The sequence below is a fragment of the Oxyura jamaicensis genome, chromosome 7 (genome assembly GCF_011077185.1).
Source record: "Oxyura jamaicensis isolate SHBP4307 breed ruddy duck chromosome 7, BPBGC_Ojam_1.0, whole genome shotgun sequence".
NCBI classification, from domain to species: domain Eukaryota; kingdom Metazoa; phylum Chordata; class Aves; order Anseriformes; family Anatidae; genus Oxyura; species Oxyura jamaicensis.
This window is the reverse complement of record NC_048899.1, coordinates 31,352,733-31,376,254: the sequence shown is the minus strand read 5'-3', so window position 1 is coordinate 31,376,254 and position 23,522 is coordinate 31,352,733. Positions and strand designations below refer to the sequence as shown.

Sequence of the window (23,522 nt, the reverse complement as noted above, 5' to 3'; positions counted from 1 at the left end):
GTTATGATGCATTTTCCTAATTACAACCAGACTCTCTTCTCTGAGGTCCCCTTTTTTACTGCTACAGGGTTTGCTGTTCTGCTAGGCCCCACTCTCCCCTGCTCTCTCATCCAACCTCCCAGTGGTCCATCTCCTCCTTTCAGTCACAGCAGCGGTAGCGGAATAAAAATCCCATTGCTCCCTTGATTGCTAATACTACTCTAGGAACTTGCTACATGCCAAATCCCTTCTCGTTATGCAGCTACTGTAATTCTGTCCCATCTGATTCGTCTTATGCATTTCTATTTGGTCAAAGCCTGTCTGATAAGTTGAGCTGAATACCTACCAATGAATGCTAATGAGCTGTCAAACATAGGTGTTCAGTTATAACATCAAATTAAAATTCTGATGGAGATATAGGTAGGTGATATAGGAAGATGTATAATTTGCTAGGTAGTAGTATTTCCACCAGCTTTAAAGTGACAGTCTAGAACTCCTGAAATATTTTATCCTGGATGAATAACAAAAAATTTAAAAGCCTAAATATGTGTAAAGGGAGTATTAAGCAATAGAGAATAATAATAGTAGTGTGAAAGATGTAAATTTCTGGGGAAAGCAGAAGTATAAGAAACTGAAACAGAAGGAAGTGTAAAACTAAAGGAAAAAAAGCAACAACAAATAAGTGAATTCAGCAAAAGCAAAAATTTCCTTTAATCACTTTGAAATGTGATGTGTTATTTCACTTAAAACTATCCAAATGAAAATATGAAAGAAGAGAACTATAAAGTGTATGACAGGTGATATTCTTACAGCTGTGGGCTAGACTGTCTTCTATCCATAACTTCTATCCATATGCTCTGTGGCATATTTTTGAAAGTTTATGAATAAGGGACTGATTTAAATGTTATAGCAGTTTAAATCCACCAGAAACATAAAAACAACATTTTACAGTAGATTAAAAAAAGAAATAAAAACATGCTTATACTGATGGGCACCCAGTGTAAAGCCTCTTCTATACACAATCATAACAGGAATTTCTATTAATAACAAAACATACATAAAATTCAATATTAAAAAAAAAAAAAAAAAAGACATCAATGCGAAACGTTGACTTGAGAAACATTCATCAGAATTTTGGTTTCCATTTCAATCACCTGTGCATGGAAAGGTGCAATAATAGCCAGTTGCAGTGTGTGGTGGGGGCAGTATGTTTCAGTGTTGCAGAATCTCATTCATTCTTTTACTTTCACTCTTGCTGTCTCAAGCTGTGCTCATCCTCTTTTTCTATCCATGCAAAACTACGTTTTGCAAAACTTATTTGGAATCTGGTCAAGAGAAGGATTCTGGAAAGCTAAAGGGCAAAAGATTCTAACTCCTTTTGCCACCATTCGACTCATACCCTTGTTATCTTTGGTGGCAGTGAGACTTGTAGTCATTGCTTGTCCATGAGATCATGCATCACTGTCAGGAAAATAATTAAAACCCTTATCACATGAAGCATTTATTTCAAAGGAACCTGGAAATTCAATGTTAAGTATGGTGAGATATATAGTCAGGAGGTTTTCAGTTGGGTGAGAAATGCAAGAGCAGATACAGGATCATTCTTTTATGTCTGAAAAAGTGAAATGATGCCATATTCAGCAATCTTGGAAAAAACATATGACGGATTTGTAAATTAAGAAGGGAAACTGTGCAGGTGAAATGTGACTAATTTAGGGATAACAACAATTTATCTACTCAAAATTTTTATGCTTGAATACAGCTGATTGCTTTTGTAGGGATTTTATGTCTTGATGTGGATAGGTAGTACGGACAAATATTAAGGACATAAGGAAATTACCTTTCTTTCTTCCTTGTCTTCAGCCTTTCCCGTGTTCTTGTTTGGAAAGAGGATATGGGTGTATGGGGAGTGCACAGGGCAGCACAGAGTTGGTTTACCCCCAGTCTGCTAACCAGCTGATACTGTGCAGTGATGCAGGGGGAAACAAGCCCTGCTTCTGCATCCCGGGACAAAGCCTAATTAGGTGTGTTTCTCCCTGTTTCAGTGCTTATTTGTCCAGAGCTACGTTTCTTACAGATCAAGAAAAGATAAGCCATAGAGGCAGAATCATAAGGGACAGCATTTAGTTCTATCGTCCTGAGGAAGACTCAATAGCCCCTGACAAAGCAAGAAGCTTGAAAAGTTGCAGATATGCCGACATGATAGTGGAACAAGCATTCTCCAGATTTCTGATAACAAGACACTTGAGGTTTTTTAATTCCCACTGTTTCCAATATGATATTTTTCCAACACTTTCCTTAAAATTCAGAGAAAAAAAAAAAAAAAGTATTCTGGGAACAAATCCTTGAGGTCAAAGCCTTCACAAATTTATTTTTAATAAATAAATTAATCCCTGTAGCAAACATCCCAATACATGATCTCATCTGGGTTTCAGAAGCATACATCTAGTCTCCTATGGAGGGAACCAAAATTTTCTTTTAAATCTTCTTTTAAAATTTTCTTTTAAACCTGGTGATCCTACCTCCTCAGTCATGGAGTCGGGCTTCTGTTGGCTGATGAAATACCTTAGACATATTTACAGAGAAAAACGGAAATTTGTCTTTCTTTTGTTTTAGTCAGCTCACAGTTTCTGAGCTTGCTTTCCATGTTAGGAGGAATGAGTCAGGTGATGTTTGTTTGTTTGTTTTGTTTTTAATCAGAAAGGTTTCTTCTGTGCACACAAGTATGGTTTCTGAATTTATTGCCATGATTTTTCTTGTCTGAAAACAAAATAAGATTTGGTCACTTAAATCCCTCTGAAATTCTGTTTATTGTTTGTAAATTCAGCTTAAAAATAGGTTGATTATGTTTTTAGGATAGTTTAAAGAAATCAGCAATGCTATCAGCCTTGACAATGAACATGTGATTTTTTTGTGGTCTTTTAGTTATTTTCTTGTTTCTTAAGTGGAATATTAAAAAAAAAAAAAAAAAAGTATAAAATAGCTTTATGATCCTCTTAGCAAGAATAATCCCATTATACCAACAAAATGAAAACCGTTTTGCTAAAACTATTACCTGCAATCAAGAGATTATAGCTCATTGGTATTGCACTTATACCATGTGTCCAAGGTATTCCTGGAAGCAAACAAAATTTTGCATTTGAGTGCAAGCTGAAAGAACAAGGAAAACTTGAGTGAGATTCAAATTAGTTTAAATCCCAAATCCACAAACTCTACTTGGATACAGAGTATGTGAGTAGCTCTTCCTGGTGATGCCTCAGAATACCTATACTTTGCAGCTGAGCTATTCAGGTATTTGCATTAAATGCATCATTATTTTTTGTGGTGGCATAATCAGTGAATCGAGATTCTTGATAAATGGAGGAAATGGTAAGCACCACATCCCCTGAGAAGGAATTTGGAAACCTGCATGGGTTATATATCGCTTAAGATGGAGGTAGTGGGGCAATAATTAATAAACCACCACAAAGCAGAGAAATTTCCCATCTAAAATTGTTTTCAGTGATGTGCCAAATAAAGGGAATGTTGCTCATAGATTTAGTCTCTGCTTAAAGATGGTTATGTCTTAAAAGGCTCTTTGTACACAGCAGAAATCTGTTCTATGTATTTTTTAGATTAAAAAAACCACACAACCTAAAAGCATATTTTTGTCTTCTTTCATCAAGAACTTACCATCAAGACTTTCATCAAGACTTATCTTCTAAGTTTTGATACTTCCATGCTCTTTTACATAGTTTGTCTTCATTTTTTTTTTCCTTTAAATTTCATTTGGATAACTTGGTTCTAATTATGTTACCTAATAACTTGAGTTTAATTTGTACGTCAAGATGTGGTGTCTTCCAAACTTACTGGAAGATTAGACTTTTTTTTTTGTCGTTTAGGAGTAGCTTGGCTACTATAAATGCATTACATTGGCCTGTGATTTTTGGTTAGCACACCTTAAACCCTTGTTGAATTCATTAGATTAGCTGTGGGATTAGGCTAAACAGAACAGGCTGCTATAGAAGCAAAATCAGGAAAAATACTCAAAGAGTGGATAGGTGTTGTTTCACACAGCTATTTGTATGCTGTCTTTCATTTTGTATCTTTGTGGTTCTGTTATTTTTTTCTGTTCTTCTACATCTATTATCTCAATTTTTCACTTCTTCCTTTCCCTCTCCTTCTGTAGACCTATCTCAAGATTCATTTAAAATTATTTCCTGCAATGCCCTTTAAAGCACATTCTTATCTTCCTTTTACATTAGATGCATTAAGTTCTTTCCAATGTCAACACTACTCCTTGATTAAATTACAAGCCTGAATTCAGTTGGGTGTCATGTAATCTTACCTAGATATAAAGCAATGTTAGTTTTATAATGGTACCTTATGTTCCACTTTACTTTCCACTAAGCATTTTATTTCTTGTAAGAAAAAGAATTTTTCTCTAGTGAAAGTTGTCTTGCAAAATGCTTATGTATGTGACATTGGAAGAAAAGCAGCAGAGACATATTGGAGACTTTTTTTCTTTCTGTATGTTATCTTTAAGATTAACGTAATGATGAATCTCCCTTATAATCATTCCTGAAGTACATTCCAACCAAAGCATTTTCCTTCATCCTCTGTAAATGAATTGGTTATAGTTTTTATCCTTAAGCTTAGTGCCTGCAATCAAGACTAGAAACTCATCAGATTTTTAATTCATAGTTAGTGTTGAAGCCAGATTCACTGTTTTACCTATACCAGCCTAGACTAAGAATTATTGGAGTACTTCTTTTGTGAAAATTAAGTAGGTTTTACTAATCAAAATTCTTCTGTGGGGGAATTCTTAAATTAATGGTAAGAGAATTTGGAGGAAGAAAAAAAAAAAAAAAGATCCTTCTTTCTGTAAACTCACTGTAATTGTTACTTCGTTTTTCGTTTTAGGTAACTTTCAAAGCATCAAGATACTCAGTTTCACCAGACTTAAGATTTGTTCTTCTTGCATATGATATAAAACAGGTAAGCCAACTATTCATTTTTAAACGAGCCTTTAAATGTAAACTCTGAAACCGTTGTTGTTTTGTTTATTTTGTATGTAATTCTACATAATATAATTTGATTCAATGACTAAATATCTCTTTCTCTGAAAGTGTGTATGTGCACAGAAATATTGCAATATTCCCTGTTTAGAAGTAAATTGACTTCTCTGAAGTCTCATGCCAGTTATGTAGTAGAGGTTTCATAACCCTTAAACTGTTGTGTTATGAGTTGATTATGTGAAAGCCTGTCTTCTGATACTCCTTCCTGTTTCATACACAGCTGCTTGTGTCATTTATGAGCTATACTTAAAAAAAAAAAAAAAATATCTTGGAATACAATAAAAAATGAAAATGGTTTTATGAATTTCCTCTATGCATATAAAAAATATGTTCATATAAAAAGTGCTAGTAAAATGTTTTTATTTTTTTCAGTTTCAGAGCATTGAACTTCACAATTACCCATTAATACCTGTTACCTTAATATCAGAAGTCAATGCTCAGAAATAATAAAAAAAAGATTACCATTATTGTGTTAGATTCCAATATAGTCTCTCACTTTACGTGTCAGTAAATAATATATCTGTCTCTTGATAATTGAAATTCTTAGAACAATAAAATATTCATTTTCAGGTTAGGGTACAAAGCTTTCCAGCTGCTGCTAACATTGATTTATTGACCTGTATATCTGCAGCTTTAATAATTATATCTACAAACTAAAAGATATGCTGAAACCTAATCTGAAATGTTCTAGAGGTGTTGAGGTGAAATGATTCATTTATTTAGGACTAGATCTGAGTAGGTGAATTTCTACCGATTCTAGTGGATTGTAGATGAAACTCTTATAGTGCGTGTTGACAAATAAGCAGGAAATAGCTGCTGTTGTTTGGCTCACTGGTTTTGTTTGTGGAGGCTTCCAGTTTTTTTATTGTCTGAAAAAAAACCTTTCTCCTTGCTGTTTCCCTTTCTCATTGTTTCTTATTGTGTTCAAGAATTTATTAATCCCTCATACTGACTTAATTTGCTGCATTCTGAATTTTGTTTTGGATGGGTTTGGTTGATTGAGATTTTCTTAGTAATTGTATATATAGCTGATATAGAAAAATGGCAAATCATGAAAATATCCATCACTTCTTATTACATCTAAATGCAGTTGCATCAGGGCTGAATCTCTGTCCCTAAGTAAAGATGATCCACTGACATGCAAAGAATTCTCAATGCGTGCTGATTATATAACTTGGCATGTAAACTCCCTTTCCATATTTCCTTATGGAAATAAACTTTTAATTCCTTTTACAGTTCAGTTTCTGGAAGATACATATCGGGATGAGGTTTGCAACATTTATGTTTTGCATTTAGCCATCTCCTTTGCTCAGTTATATTGATGAGAAATAGCTAAAATGGGAATGGAACCGAGTTTGGCAAACAGTAGTATGTACTTGTAGTCCTGGTTGGCTTTGGATGAAGCTTGTGATGCTTAATCCTGAGTGCTCCAGCTGGGCTCATGGCTTTCAAAACGGGAAAATATTATGATTTTTGCATCCTCTAGAAATGATGGTGTCAGTGTTAAAATTGGTTAATAGCTGGGTGTTGTCAGCTAGATCCTCAGTTCTTGTAAATAGTAATAATGCCACTGAAGTCTGTTACCTCCTGAGAATAATCTTATCCTTAAGGTAGATAGAAGGGAAAATCACCAAAAAGAGTAAAACTTTTTTTTTTTTTTTTTTTTTCAAAATTTATAAAATGAATATGTGGTAAAAAAGGCAATTTTTTCCTCTAAAATGTTCTATTGAGAGATTTGTTAGGCTGGTGGGACACTTCTATGTTTTCTTAAAATCTATAAGGGAAAATGTATACAACGCTTTGGAAAGCTTCCTTATTTGTGCATTTTTTTATATTTTGAAGGAGTAAGTTAATGTTCATTTTCATTGGGTTACCTTTTTATTCCTCAGTTAAAGCCTGACTTCCTGGTTCTGAGGATTTGCTTATTTTGTGTTTGTGTTGAGGGCAAAGGGTGAGGTTTTAATACCCACTACAAGGAACTGCAAATAACCTGTAGGTGTTTAGTGAATCTCAGCTTGTGTTGCAGATCTCTGAACTTCAGGACTTCAATGCCTCTGTTTGTCCCTTATTTCTTGTGATTTAGGTATTTAATTGCACTGTAAGGTATTTGATGGATTTTCTGCTATTACTAAATTTGAAGGCTTTAATTTTATTTTTTTTTAAATGATAATGGTTGTTTACATACATTAATCTGTGGTCTTTGTAGCATACAGTGATACAGCTGGAACAGATTTATTAATCAACAGTTTTATAAATAAGCTACTGTGCTTCAGCTGAACAGATTGAAGAAAAATAGAGACAAATGTTTCTTCAAGACATTTTGTCATGAAATTGTAATTAGAAATAAGGTTATTTTGATGTTTGGATTAAAAATAAATGTTGAGTTAAATTAAATAGTTGAATATTTATTTTACTGTTGTCAGCATTTTCTTTAATCTATTTTATGCTTGGAATGGCAAACTTTAATTAAATTTGCAGTTGTTTCAGCACAATTAAGAATGTCCTCTATGCAAAATGGAACATAAATCTGCATGAAAATAAGCCATCTTTGAATACAAAAGTAATAATTGAATGAATCATTTAAACCATGCTTAATGGAAGGAACATAACCATTTTATTTGCCATAGCATCTGTGTTAGTGTAAGTCTGTAAACTTCGTATGGAAGAAATTTCTTTTATTGAAGAATTCAAAGTGTTGAAAATTGATTTTTGGACATCAAGGTCCCTCCATCTTTACCATAGCAAGTCACAGAATGTAAGCCAGCGTTACTGGCATAAGCACTGGGGCTGTCTGGCATTTTCATTTCTTAACAGGAGGCTGTGGCAATTTTAGAGATACTTTGTGTGTTCTTTGCTGTAGTACTCCTTGCTTCTGAAATGCTTTCATCAGTTCTCCAAGTTTTTAGACTTTGCTAAAACTTGCATGAATTGACTGTGTGTAGCTCAGGCTTTTCTTTCTGTCACTCACTGTAATTCGATTGGCATCACTGAAAAAGTTTCATTTTCCAAGGCACCAGATCAGTAAGTAGGAACTAATTTGAGAAATGAATACATACATTCTTGCGGAATGTCCTGCCAACCTGATTCTTCTGGGACAGTGTGAGCACAGCAGCAGGGAAGCCATTGTACATATTGCATGCAGAGTGGGGATAGTTTTGCAGTGGTATATCTTTTTGATTTTGATTTTTCTTTGAAGATTATTACGGTATGAGCAGAGAATGTGATGCTCTGAGAGTCTGAGCATCTAAGCCAGTTGAGATTCCCAGAGGAAAGGTTATTTCACTACTGCTTTTAATAAGGGCTGTGTTAAAATGATATACAAAATTTTTCTTAATCTGCTGGTGGTAGTATTCACGACTACCAAAAAGTGATACGTAGGTTTGATTAGAAAATGGAAATCAGACACTGTCCTTGTGTTAATGGTAACGGATGGGACAGTAAATTTTCAATTTGTAGTGCAACGAGGTCCCAAGAAATTCTTACCAGTGGGGACTTTGTGTGTCCTTCAGCAGAAGGTTATGTGTTGCAAGTTGTCCCTAGAGTCTGTGTGAAATGAAAGTACACTTTATACCAGATGTTAGTGGTTTTTAGCTCAGACATCATAGGCATATTCTCCCAATGCTTTTGCTAGAATATAATATGCCACAGAGAACAAGTGAAGAAGGAAATAGGATCGGTTCCTCTTTTTCTCTCTAACTCCCCTTTTTTCCTCACTTGTCTTGTTTTCCTACCAACTGCCTTCTCCTTGATTTCAAATCCCTATTGAACAGCAACTTTAATGAAGTTTTCCTGCTTTATTCTTTTTGTTACTAATGCTCATTTTCCTCTTTGAATGCATGTTAAATTACATGTAGTTTGCTTTTAGCTTTTGGATGAGGAAGGTGCTTAAAAAACAAATTGAAGTTCATCTATAGTCTAGAAGCATAAGCATTTGTACATTCCCTAAAACAGAAAATGTTTACCTGAATTAAGGGTTCAAATTATAATCTCTTATAGCTAAGAATTTTAATAACACAGTGTATTTATCTTATAGCGCTGTGAAAATAATAGTTCTTATGGTAAGATCAGGATGAAGAGTAATCCAGTTCTCTTCACAAAGGTAGGAGAAAAGCAGAGCTGTGGATCTAAACTTGTGTGGAATTTATCATTTGTTCAGTAGGAATGAAAAATACTTCAGAAGTGTTTCTGAATATTTGTAGTTTAGAGTATCAAAGGAAAGACAATAGTCCGACACAGCGTCTGAAGTAAAGAAACCCCAAGAGAAAGAAGTTACTTATCTGCTGCACATTGATGCCTGTCATCGCTTTGCTGCTATAATCTATTTTCAGAGGCTAATGATAGGGAGTACTAACCGCAGTCTACAGCGAGTGGAGAGCAAATGGCAAGAAGTGACACACTCATCAAGCTTCTAGAGATTGCCTCTGATAGTGGCTTTCTCAGATGCACTGAAAAATCTTCAGGAGTTTATGTGTAGATTAGAAGAATCCATGAAGGGAAAAATTCAATGAAGTCTTAAGTTATGATTATCTGCTCTGCATTAAGAGATTATCTTCCTACCAATTAGGTGGAAACTAAATTTTCAGTTGTTGGTTATCTTTTTGGTCAATTAAATTTATTATTATTATTATTTTCCCATGAAAAGTAAAGGATAAAGGAAAGGCCTTGCGTTATTTCATATCAAGACACTGGTGTTAAAATATCAGAACATGTGGAAATGTTTTCAACAAGTACTTATGAAAATCTTACTTAGAAAGCATTATCTGGAGCACTAGCTAGAGGTTGCTAACATACACAAAAAGATTAAATGAAAGCTATCTTCCAATACTAGAAACAAAGTTTTCTCAACAAGGTGTCTCCATACAAAGCAATTTCCAAAGGCTTCATATACCTGTAGTAATCTGGACAATAGTATTTTATGTAGTGCTGTATACAAAGTGAAGATCTAATTTAAAATTTACGCTATCAGCTTTTTCTTCAGAAATGCTTATTTCTTTAGATAAGCCTGTTCGTGTGTTTCGTAGGTCCTCAGGGTGATCTTTCCTTTGTTCGTTTTGAGATGGGTCCAGAAGCAAACCATGCAAACGCATACTCGTGAACATAAGAGGTGTTAAATAAAAGTCTGATCCAGACATGACTTTACCATTCTTCTTTATCTCTTATCATGAATATGGAAGATCAACTTTTACATGTAGCGCAGTGAGAAAAAAATTAAGGGAATTTTAAGTTTCATCCATCCCTGGCATTCAATTTTGAATTTTTACAATATATTTTATTCTTCTCAGATATCAAAAGAAGAGGTATCTAAAAGATTAGTTTAAGAAATCTTTGAAAGCAGGCTACTAATTTTTCTCCCTTTTAAAGGCTGTTGTTTGAGTTGAAGTTTTAACTGGGTACAAATTTGTTAAAAATGTAATAGCTAGGTTGTAGGTGATCTTAGCATTTACTGCATCTACTTGACTTTTATATATATATACATATATATATATAATATAGCTCCACTGATATGCAAGATAATTTGAAGATATAAAAAGAAAAGGCTTTTGCCGGAGGATATGGTTTTCTTTGTGGTACACCTGCAAAATGAATTTGGTGACGCTGTGTGCTCTCGTGAATAGTTCCACTGAAGCGAGCATTCAGACTGTGAGCACTCAGCACCCCACTTCTGTCTAGGCCTTCATCTAAATTACATGGCAAAACATAATAGCCACCAGTCCTTGTAAATAGAAGATAGGGAAACACAGAATTTGAGAAAATAGAAAGGGTATGTTTTATGCTGAGAATCAAGGGCATTGCTGTTTTGTAATTGTCTGATAAACAGCCTTTTCTCGTTATTTTTAATACTGAATAGGAATGTTTTTAACAATAAATAAATCAAGGACATCCTTAGAAAATAACAGGGCAAAGACTTTTAGGAGTCCTAGTTGGAGACTGGATTAGTAGCTGTTAGTAGCTGAAAAAGCTTAATGTAGCTTTAATTTGGATTAAGATCTGCCGGTGTTCACCACAAGTAACTCTAGCCAGGTGATGCACCCATCTGTTTTTAAAATTTCTTTGTTCCCTGCTCCCAAGAAATAATAATTTTCTCCCTTACTTTCAAAAGAATAGGGACTAAAATAATATTTTACACATCTCTCAGTTTTGACAGATTTTACCCTGAGCATGAATCATTGGTAGTTCAACTTTTACATGTTGATTTCTCAAATACAAGTGCTGGCTCACATCTTCAAGTACGGTGAATAAGTGATAACTGGGGAGCAGAAACCACTTCATGGATCTGACTGACCCATTATATTAAGCATTTTGCTGAAAATGCCTTTTTTTTTTTTTTTTTAATGATGGACATCAGCATGTTCCATAATGACTAATTTCAGATCAGACATACTCTTTTCTATATGTGTTGAACATATATGTTCATATGAGGTTGAGTTACTTAAAGATTAACATCTTAACAAATATCTACAATCCTGTTCAATACAGTTTGGAAGTCCATTTTAAACAACCTTTTTTCTTTTTTTCATTTTTCATTATATCCTCTATCTAAAATTCAGTAACAGTGTATCTTGCTGAGAAATGTGATATGCAGTATAGTTTTCTCAATAAACTTTTAAATGAGATACTGTTAGTATTGATGAATGTCACTTAACTGGCTACTTAATCTTAACATAGTGATCGCACATTCAGATTTGCAGTCTTTCAGCCAAACTGGTATATGTTTTAAGTGGTTGTGAATTTTATACTGAAAGGAATTAACATTCTTTTTTGGCTGCAAGACTATGAATTAGATTCACAAACTACTGATGACTTAGTGAGCTTCTGTTTTGTCTAAATGCAAAAACATATGGTAAAAAATTTTTGATAGATGAAATAGAATGCTTAAGCACAGTCTAGGAGCCTAGAGTTTCCCAGCTTTTGAAATATTTTGTCTTTGTTAATTTCTGTTTTTAAAAAGATTATTTTGGAGGTAGAGTTATTCCACTATATCAATTGATGTGTTAGTTAGATTAAATTCACATTAATAGCAGAGATACTATTTTTTTTTTGAATATCTTTAGAAAAGCTAAACAAAAACTATGTAGAGAAGCCCTGTCATCTTTCAGATTTCAAATATAAGTATGCATTTAAATATAAGTATATATATGTGTATATAAAAATAACTATAGTTCGATATATTTATTTCAATCTAATCCAGAATTTATTTCAATCTAATCCAACACAAAGTAGAAGTATACACAAAAAGTTAATAATTTGCTAGTTTTGTCTGTGTTGTCATACATCTTTTGACTGTAGTCTGCCAGTGACACTGTCTTGAAATCAAAATCCCAAACATTACATGCATATGTTAAATTTAAAGTATGAAGCTAGACCAGAGCTTGCCCTGAGCCACCTGGTCTCAATTGAGAGCAGAAGGTTGGACTAGACACCTCCTAGGATCCTTCCAACCTGCGTGAGTCTTTGAATCAGTATTATCATGTCAGCAATATTATTGCTTGAGATAAGCAGGTATCTGCAGGTATTCACAAAAACAAACAAATTCCCTGCATTTGAAAATGAATCTCAGATGTTTACCCACATTCCAGTTTCTTATTCACAAAGTGTCTAGTCACACATAAATGTTCCTTAAGCCATTCTCAATAGTATTGTTCACCATTTTCTTTTATATTCAATCTCCAAATGTTCCTATACCTTTGTGTATATTAGAAAACTGATCATCTGCCTGTCTGGATAATGTGAACAGATAAAATTCTTAAAGTAACAATTAGATTTGCTTGGAAAAAGTTCTGAAATATTTGAGTTCTACAAAACGAGCAATGAGGAAAATTAAAGGAAGGAAAAACCTCAGTTCTGACTGAGAATTAACCATTGCTTCATAATATGATTAAATAGTTAAACAGTCTAGACATCTCTGGAAACCAATTATTGTTTTCCTTTCACATTTTAGGATATATCTGCTTTAGTTCCTGATTGCAAGTTTCTGGTCAAAAGAATCTAATTCACAACTACAAGTGAAATTATCTTTAATAGCAATACTAATTTGTTCCTTTGGCATCATTTGTTTTTCTGAAGTTGTACAGTGCTATGTTTTTTAGTTATTTGTATGTGAGTAAAATAAACTGTACAAGCAAAGTCACGAATCAGTCAACCCTTTTTGAATTAAAAGTATCTATTTTGCTTTCTGTTGCATGGCAAAGTCTCTTTATACATTGAAGATCGATCCTATGTGAACTTGGATGCTTTTAAAGAATGTTTACGTGGAAATGCCAGCTAATCAGCATCTCTGGTTGTTTCTGTCCTAACAGTCTTTCAAGGGTACAGTCAGCTTACATAGAAGTGTCATTGAATGGCTTGGGTTGGAACAGAGCTTAAAGATAGTTCCAACCCCCAAACTTCCATTACCTTTTTTTTTTTTTTTTTTTTTGCTACAGCATTTCTACATGATAATAGCAGCTTGCATTGTTATATTTGTGGCAGCTTATATTTTGCTTTTGTGGAGCTGACTCCTGTGTAATACCAGTACTCAAAACAAATGTCCTCAAACTGTATTCCTCTGAAAATGGTTTTAATATGTGTGGATTCTGCTTAGTTGTAGCCTCAGTTCTTTTAACTTAGCATTGCAATGTGTGATGCCTGCTTGCATCTCATATGACTGCATTTTTTTCTCCCCCATTATGTCTGAATCGGATCCTCAGATCAAGGCCATGAAGGGGAGAAGGGGGGTTGTGATCATTTGACAACAGTTACAGTGTATGTCCCATCAGCAGGTATATAAGATGATATATATATCACATATATGTATATAGTTCAATTATTATAGAGCACGTACTCTCAGATGTGCTCAGTTTTCATTTCAGCTTCCAAGTTAGCTTCTCACTGAATATTCATATATTTATTATTTTTTAATTAATAGACATGCATGTGATCTGAGCATGTTTTTTTTTTTTTGTTTTCACTTAGGCCATCTTACATGTTAAACTTACAAATTTATTTTTTCTTTAGAAGTTTACAAAAACACAATGCTAAATTTACTATGCAATAACAGATCAGTAACAGATTTTATCACATGGACATGAATATTTGGAGGCAGTATATATCAATTTGTGATAGCATGTCAAGCAGCAGAATATTAGAAGCCTGCCCATGGAGAAGCCTTAACAATGCATTGCCCCATGTGTCATCTTGGGCTCTCCATCAAAGATAGAAAGGAGTGTATGTATCCACACCATATTCTTTTATCATTGTTATTGCTATTTTTTAAGTAATTACCATGATTGTCTTTATCAGTTGAGCATTGTATTGCCTCAGCTCTCAACACTAACACTGAAAGCTGGAAACTGAGTTGAGAAAAAAGGCAGACACAGCAGAGGTCATGCTTGAGGAGTGCTCCTCAAGCACTTCTTATGGTGTTCAGCCACCTGCTAGGGCCTAGCTCAAAGAAGAGGTAACCTCTTCTACCTACCTGGGGTGGATTCAGAGCTGAATTCTTGAACAATGAGCTAAACAGACTCCCCAGACAATCCTGGTTTTATATGCTCTTCAATTTATTGTTTTTAGTCTTGAAAGAGAGCCTTTCCGTATATTGCATTCCCCTAGATTTTGTGAATTGATGGTGGTTTTTTTTTTGTTTTTGTTTTTTTTTTCCTGTTTTGATGGAGAGAAAAAAAAAAAAAAAAGAAAAAAGAAAAATGTAGTGTGAAATACAGAAAATCTGTCACCTTTTTGGAAACCACAAATCACTCCAATCAGAAGATCAATATCAGTACATGTGCTAAAGGCAACCTGGGCCAGAACATAAGCAAACATTTGAAAGCTGTCCCGTGGAGAATCTTTGTTCCTCTCAAATGCCCACACAAAAATGATCTCAAAGCTGGAGGGTGTTCTGTGCTGTGTGAGCTCCAAAGCTGGTTGTAACATTTCAGAGGACCAGTACAAGCACATCAGTATTTAATTTTCTTCCACAATCTTTGGCTTTCACTGTGCAGGCAATATCATTAACTTTATATTTAAGTAGCAACCTTTATCTAGCAAGCACCTGAAGTGCTTATCACTTCTGAACTTGATGAAAATGCCATTAAAGTCAGGGGAACATTTTTTCCATTGACTTTAAAATGGATTTTTGGATCAGGTCTTGTCTACCTATCACACAAATGTAATAAAGTCATCTCTGCAGTGTGACAGCAACAGCAAGGTGGACAATGAACAGCTCACAGTATGCTGCCAGGATTTTCAGCAGGATCTTGTAGAAGAGAGATTTATCAATGTGTTCGGAGGCTCATCTGTGCTGTATGTTAATCTTCAGGTCTGTAGTTTGTTCGCACCTTTGTGAACGTTAGTCATCTTGCTTCCCATGGCGCTCCCACTCTTAATGGACAGCTATAACAGACTTCTGACAGATCACTATCTTCCTTGCTATTTTCTGTAGCATTTTGAGTGCAATTCACTTGGCCCTGGTGCACTGTTACCTTGTAGTAGTTCTAAATGCTGTTTGCAGTGTCATTATCGTAAAGGTATTTTAAAGCTACACTTTTCTCCAGGGGAAAGCTTGCTGAATGTGACCCCCAGCTGCTTCTGGTGGGTGCTAGGACAAGAACTGATTAAAGTTCTTGTCACTGTCAACTTCATCTGTCTGTGGTTTCTTTTAAGACCATTCCTTCCATTGTTTGTGCTGACACATATGTGAATGTACCGTGCTTAAGTGGTTGCACAGAAGAATGAGAACAAGTTTTTCTTCTACTTCTCCTTTTCCCTTATGGGTAGTTGGCATTGATTGGTACTACTGCTTTCTTGCATCAGTTTATATCTGTACGGGATTTGTGATCAAGGAGAAATTATAAGATGACCAGGGCCATTGCACCCATCCCTGTTTCCCAACTAGCTGCACTGGTTGAACTCGCAGAGAAGAGAATTATCATAAGGTACTGACACACTGTGCTAAGTGCATCTGAATCTCATAATTTCCTGTGATAATTCCTCGTTTCTGTACAGTGCCCTGGGGATATCTGTGTCTGAAACTATGATCCAGCAAATTCTGCCTAACAGCCTGCACTCCTGGACCAGTTTTGATGAGGATTTATGACTTACATAGTTAATTTCTGCTTATACTCATGTTTTCCTCAACTTAGCCTGAAGGAGGGTTAATGGGAAGAGTCTACACCTATTATTAGATCAACTGAGGTAAACTCTGCATGTGGAAAGACTCATTTTCTCCCTGTATCAGTCACATAAGCTGTTGCGCACCCTCATTTGGACATTTTTTTCAAGTGCAAAGGCCCTACTATTAACTTAGCTCTAGCCCTTACATTACTGACTTATGGTCCTTGTGCATTCCAAAGATGCAGCTTGCTTTTTCTGTTCCCTTTAGTCCTTCAATATTCTGTCCTTAGTAAAATACAGAAGATCAAACAGGCTGAAGTAACTTTGTGTCTTTCTAGCACATAATGCCTGTACTATTTTATTTTTGGCTCAGAAGTCTTCTTGAGTCACAAACGCTTCCAGCAGTGGAAGTTTTGGTATGGCAGTGTAACAAAGATCTCAAAAGACGTGGTCTTATATGTAGTTTTAGCTCATCAAAATGTCCTTGTGGTTAAGGGCAGATCACTGTTACTAATGTAACTTTATATATATATATGCTTCTTTCATGGACCACATTAACAGTTTCATTTGCTGTATGGACCTCATGCTTTGTTGTGAAGTTTATATTTGTTGTATAATGATACCTACATGAATAGTGGTCAACGCTGAAGAGTTTCTTCTTGGAAAATGTGTCTGCCTTTGTTGTGCCATCTTAAGGTGGCATTGTACCAGGAAGGTTCAGGTTACCATAATGGTGGAAGAGCTTACTTGAAATAGTATAAATATACTGCAGTTGGACTTGAATTAGCAAGTTGAGTTTGTAAATCTTTTTGGTAGGAATCATATGGCTATTTATTTGTGAAATTTTCTGTAACCCAACCTCATATCTTTTAAATTAAATAAGGCTTGTGTATGAGTATTAGAGAACTTATATTGCTCTTAATTTTGAGACAGTGGTTACTTTTTCCATATGTGTCACTCTTCACTCATGTGTGACCCAATAATGTGCCATTCTTGAGGTTCTGGAGTCTCAGTGATGTGAGTGATGTTATTCTGTTCATAGAAATACTGTGTATAGTAGTTTTCATCCAGAGATCCCTAAGTGATATAAAAGCATTCATGAATTATGCCCCTTAGGATTTCTACACATAAGTTTTTAAACTTAAATATAATACATATTTATATCCGTAAACATTTTGTTTTTAATGATAGAGAAATGTCATTAGCAATATAATTTTTAATGAAAATTTTTGAATGTGAAAGAAAGTCATCTAAACTGGATGTTTTCATGAAAAACATTCCCTCTGAGCTATTAGTATTATAAATAGTAGGCATAATTATTCAATTTGTTAAAAGATTAGGAGCATTTGGAGTGGATGTTTGGTAACACTTCTACATAATAAGTATAAAAACAATTAAGCATATATACACACGCACTAAAAATGTGTGTGTATATATATTATTTAATGTTTGATTTACAACACCTTGAGATGTGAAAAACAGTCTTATTCCCCAAAAAGGCAGATTATAAAGTAAGTTTTGATGGTTAAGAAAGGGCATTTTCATATTAATAGTTCTCATCAGCAGAATTTCACTGTGACTCTCAGCTGTGGTGTCCTTTACAGCAACCATCTGTTTTGGCAGCTTCATAATTTCTTTTTCAGTATCTCAGACTAAATTAAAATCATCATACAGTGAACTCTGCTAGGAAACAAAAAACCTAAACTCGAGTGTAGCATTGAAGTTATTGCAGTTCATTGCAATTTATGTTCTATATATGTGCAATTCCAAAAGTAGAAGAAATAATATTTTGAATATTTGGGGAAAAGCTGTCTATTTGGGTTTTGCTTATATTGGTGTTCCAGTAATTTTTGTAACTTTGCAGTGAAACAGGATTTTAGGATTTGTGAGTGTGATAAAGAAATGAATGGGGAGAAACAAAATCAGCCAGAATCACAGTGAGAAACAGGTTGCTGTTCTCTCCCACTCTTCCCTTTTGCCACTGTTCAACAATATCTCCTCATTAACTGTTATTTTTACTATACATCTTTACAGTCTTAAGCTTTCAGGTATTTACAGTTACCTCTGTTTGTTGTTATGTTCTGCTAGAGAATTCTTGTAGTGTTTTGGATGCTTCCGTAATCAGCACCTTTTAATACCCATCTTTCTTACAAATCTTACCCTTCTTTTCTTCCTGCTTTTCCTCTTCCTGTCTTTCCTTCCTCTACCTTGTTTAGTGTTCATGAGACTATTTTCTGGTTCTGAGTCCCATCCCCTACCACAGAAAGCATGAACAGCATGAACCTGCTAGACAGCATAAACTAGATAGGTTGCCAAGTTTGTTTGAATTCGTATGCAGTGCTTTCCATTGTCTTTTCAAAATGTCTGAGTTCAAGTACAAATAACAAATACAGATGAAGTACAGACAACAAATGCTGGGAGCAAAATTTGATCCTCGTTTCCACTCTTTCGTACCTGATAATGTACTCCAGAAGGATAATTATTGCAATAGTAGCCAATGTATCTATCAGTCCATACATCTAGTTATCTTAAATAATAGGAATGAAAGACTATTTATGATCTGTTTGTCTTTCATAAATGCTTGAGCTTTTTTTTTTTTTTTTTTTAAACCTTGACATGATTTGTATCGTAGTTTATTAAATTAGCAGAAAATGTTGTGATCATTTAGAGTGATATGTGATCGTGTGTGCCCTTAAAATGCATCAAGAATAATGAGTGGTAATTGGTTTGAGACATTGATTAAGGAGCTGTTGACTAAATTGGAGACATAGTTTACCACACACATGGCATATCAAATTTCGTCTATGTTTTTCATTATTATTCTAGAAATAAAATATTTTGTGAAAGTGTCTGGACACGTATATAGCTTTTTATGTAGTTATATACTTAAACTGTAGAAAAAAGTTCTTTGTTCAGTGGAGTTGTTTAAAGGGGTTACTCTAACATCTCCAAAACAGTTTTCTATGGATGTTTTTAGTGAAACTAGACCTTCAGCAGTCACTTCTTTCATTACAGAGAAACATGGAGAGGACATGCTAGTCATGGTAAGCCTATTCATACCATGCTGAACAGAATGCTTACCTATGTGGTGGTAGATGTTTCCATCAAAATGAGGCTGAAATAAAGGAAACCTCTTGGAAATGGCACACTAATCCCTTGTATGTCTTTCAGCAGTTAGGAAATGGGGATTTTGTTGTCAGCAGAAGAAAACATAGAAAACACTATATATAAATAGATTCTCAGAGATGTGAATGATAGATTCTCTGACACATTTCTCATTTATTTATGCGATAAATTCCTTCTCTGCTATCCCTATAAGGTGGGAATTCAACTATGCCAAAGGATAAATAAATAAATAAGAAGAAACTTTTGTTTTGTGTCATCTTATGTTAGAAAATGGTATCCACAACTTAACTGACATAAAGTTATTGAATACAATATTTACTAGCTAGCTTTCTGCATATGTAAGAACAACAGAGTTATCTTGAATAACAGTTCCCTTGTATTGTTTTTGAGCAACATTTTATATTACAGTGTTATAGGGATTTATTTTCATAACAAACATGGGAAAAGAAGAAATCATTCTTCATCCATACTTACTGGAAAATTACAAGAAATTGTCTTAAGAAATGAAGGGAAAAAAAAAAAAAAGATAACCTAAGCCCTTTGCACATGTATATCAACCAATGTAAGACAGAGATCTGCAAGTCAGTCGTGGCCTCACACAGAAGGTTGCACAGACAATAGACAAGAAAGGGATATTTATGCCAATGTGTCTTTCTCCTGACATTCTCCACTGCATATATAATGTTTTTCATAGCTTTTTAAAATGCTCTGAACAAGACTGGTCACCTTGGCTCAAGATATGTAGAGGTAGACCATGAAAAGATTCAGGGACATTGATGTGCTGTCTCTTAAGAAGCACTAAAAATCCTTAGTTTGTTTTATAAAAGAACAGAGTAGAGAAATGCTCTATGAGTAGAGAAATGCTCATGTGCTGAATGGCAGTGATGCCATAGGTGGGGGAGGTAAAGTACATATAAGGAAAATAAAGAAAAGTTTTAACCCCCAGAGTACTGAGGTCATGGGACAGTACAGCAGGGACAACAACCTACTACTCAGTTTGAGGGGGGATTTTTGTCAGTTAGTGTGTGGGAGTCTGGAAGGGTATTGAGTCCAATTGCTATGAGGTACATTTGATAGAGGTCTTTTTAAATCGTATTACTCAATAGGTGTAGTGTAGATTGCAACAAGCAGTTTCAATGATTAAAAAAATAAGTTGTAGAATTTTAAGAAGTATGAGGAGCTGATCAGTAAATACTTGCAGAAAAAGTGGAAATTCAAAGAAAAGTCTGTAATGAAAGTAGAATTTCTGTATGATGAAGTAGGTGAACTGGTTGGTATATGAGATTTCCATATCTAATTGCAGTCCTACATAAAACACTCTTGCCCTCCCCTATGTTATTGAGCTATAACTACTAAACTCCTTTTTAATTTTTTTTTTTCTTTTTCCTTAAAACACCAACTGTAAAACATTTCTAATATCACTGAGAACTGTCCAGCAGCAAAGTACGTTAACAAAGAAGTGGTTTTGAGCAAGCTTATTTAACAGTGCATTAACTTTTCTGGAGCTCTGCTTTAGTTAATTCCTGCCCTGTCACACTGCTAGCAGTGACACAGAAGAGAACCTCTCACTTCCAGGGTATTTCAGACAAAAGTTAAATAAATAAATAAAAAATCTCCGATTCATTTCAGCTTGACCCTATTAGTCAGTAGCTTAAAAGAGACAAAAGGAACAAATAGTAACATGAAGTCTCTACTAAGGATTTTCCTCTACATCTCAGAGAGTGGATAAAAATGACTACATAATGGTGGGTTGAATCAAGTCAGTAGATTCAAAATCCACAAAGATACCTAAGCAGATTAAATAAGCCTGAAATCATAGCTGAAGCAGTAGCAAGCTTTGGTGTAGGTGGTGAGATGCCATCTCCATAAGAATACCCTGAAAACTGCCATCTTGGGAAACTGAAAACCTTGGGAAAGGACATTCATCCAAAGAAATGCGTAGATTTAGGAAGAGTCTCTCTTTATAAATATTTAATCACTAATAAAGACTACATTACTGTCATCTTCCAATCATGATTTTCAAAGTGTTTTAAGAATATACAGAAGTATATTTATAGTGTGGTTTTAGCATACTATAGCTGTTCTCTCTCAGAACTGATCTCTTTCTCTCAGACATCCCTTTTTTTCAGGTTAGTTTGTATGCAGAAAGTACTTTGGAGTAAGGTTAAAAAAATAAATCAGTGGCTGGGACTGGGAAAGGGTAGTCATGAGTACAGGACTGTGCATGTCGTGGTCCTTATACTTTGTATGAAAATATGTATGAGATGAGTGAAAATTAACTTGAAGGGCAGTGAATATTGTTATGACCCCTTTGCATTTACTAGTTTTTAGCTCTCTCTGGTTGGGTTAAAGATGACTTTTTACTGGAAGTAGTACACAGGTTTGATGTCGTGGCCAATTCTCCCGTAGGTGGGCTGTCTCTAAGAAGGGCTGTTTTGCCCACCATTATTGTGCTCCTGGTTAATTTCCCTACTTCTCTCTCATATATTATCAAGTATTATTGCAGTCTCCATTAAGTGTTATTGCAAAGTGCTGTAGGTCTTTGGATTCTTCAGGGTAAGTTTTTTTTCCTCAGTTTCCTGCTTGTTGCTTAAACATGGCATCTCTGGTTGCATGTATGGCAAGTGATGTTCTAGTGGCACAGCAATTTTAACAAGATAATCACTTCAGAATGCACTGTTTCACACTATCTGTTTTGGCTTTTGTTTGCTTGCTCTGGAGGAGCAAATACAATATTCTAGAGGACAGTATTTTATATTGATTTTACTTACATAATAAATAAAAATAACTTGGCACAAGAGGAAGTTCTATCACAGTCTTCATGGAAATTGTTGGAAGACATAATAAAACATTAAAATGAAGTAATATGTATAAGTAATCAAGCAGTGTTGACTACATCATTAGAAATGACAAGCTTATGATATAAAGTACTTTCTTAGTTCTGAAGGTCTATTTTTATTTTGGTACTCTGTTCCTGTTCTCATGGGCATAGCACATAAAAATGATCTATGTTGTTTATAGAAGTGTCAGAAAGGATGCTGAATCTTTCAAGAAAGTCCTAAAATATGCTCTTCATTTTTTTTTCTGTTTGTCTTGAGCTTAGTCTTCCACTCCTGATGCTTCCCAGCTCTCACTGATTCAGTGAATTCAGCAAACACTACTGTACTGAGCTAATTGGCAGTGGGTTTTACTAGAGCTGTTCTGTGATACTTGGTTGGAATCAAGCCACTATTAAATCAGTTAAAACAGCTGTTTTGTGTAGTAATCTGGCAAAACATGAAGTGACTGTGATCTAGACATGCATAAGTAAAGGCAGGATTAGTTAAAGAAGACTTATAGCTGGAACAGCTGACTTTAAATCCATGTGGGGGATCTTCTGGTCAATGTAATAGGCCAGGCCAGGAATCAGAAAATCACTAGCAGAAATATTGCCCATTTCTAGTTTTTTTTTGTTGTTGTTTGTTTTTTTTTTTATTATTTTTATTTTTTTCTTTTTTTCTACTTTGCACCTGACCTACTACTCATTAAGAATTCATTAAAGCTGCTTAACATAGAGAGGAAAACATACTTCTCAGTTTCCTCAGTTCTACACTACAGATGAAGCAAAAAAAAATCTTATTACTTTTGAATGTTCTCCAGTCCCTGGAAGAGTGGAACACTGATAAACTTATTTGAAGGTTGGAAGTATTTAAGGAGAACAAATATAAGAGTTTAGGATCTCTTGTGTGTCTGTGGAACATGCTCCTAAATTGTTTCCATAAGTAACAATTGCATGTTACAACATTTTTAATAGAATCATAAGACAGTTAATACATTGCATAAATAAAAAAAAACAGCATTTGATTGAAGTTTATGTGGTATACTAGAGTTTGCAGCTTAAGCATATTACAACTTTTCAGTGTCAGACTTCCTGACAACACCTTTATACTTAAAGAGAAATATTATTCTGTAGTTACAACCAAAAAAAGTTCATATAGGTAGTACTGTTTTATCGTTGACCTGATTTATTTCAGATTATCCTGGTATTAAGCAACACTCATTGTGCACAGAGCTGAAGTAAAATTCCTTCAAAATTCAGAATTGGATTTTGAATGAACTTTGAGGGTGTAAAACTTTACCTGTTTTTGAATGACTCTCTCTACTACTCCAAAGGGCCAGTGGAGAGTGAATCATGGAATGAATAAGTGACAGAAGTATAAGCCTAGCTTTTGGATTTATTCCTTTTCTTTTAGTACAAAGCAAGAGAAGTTGCCAAGACCCTTTCTGTAGCTG

General features: G+C 34.6%; 1 protein-coding gene across 2 annotated transcripts in view; it reads left to right on the top strand.

Moving 5' to 3' along the window:
• The window catches only part of DPP10 (dipeptidyl peptidase like 10), a 483,231-nt gene that overhangs the window by 351,760 nt on the left and 107,949 nt on the right, over positions 1-23,522 (top strand). For both annotated transcript variants that reach the window (XM_035331004.1, XM_035331003.1), the window contains exon 5: positions 4,882-4,956. In XM_035331004.1, the coding sequence (XP_035186895.1) occupies positions 4,882-4,956 (75 nt within the window). The remainder of the gene's footprint in view (positions 1-4,881; positions 4,957-23,522) is intronic.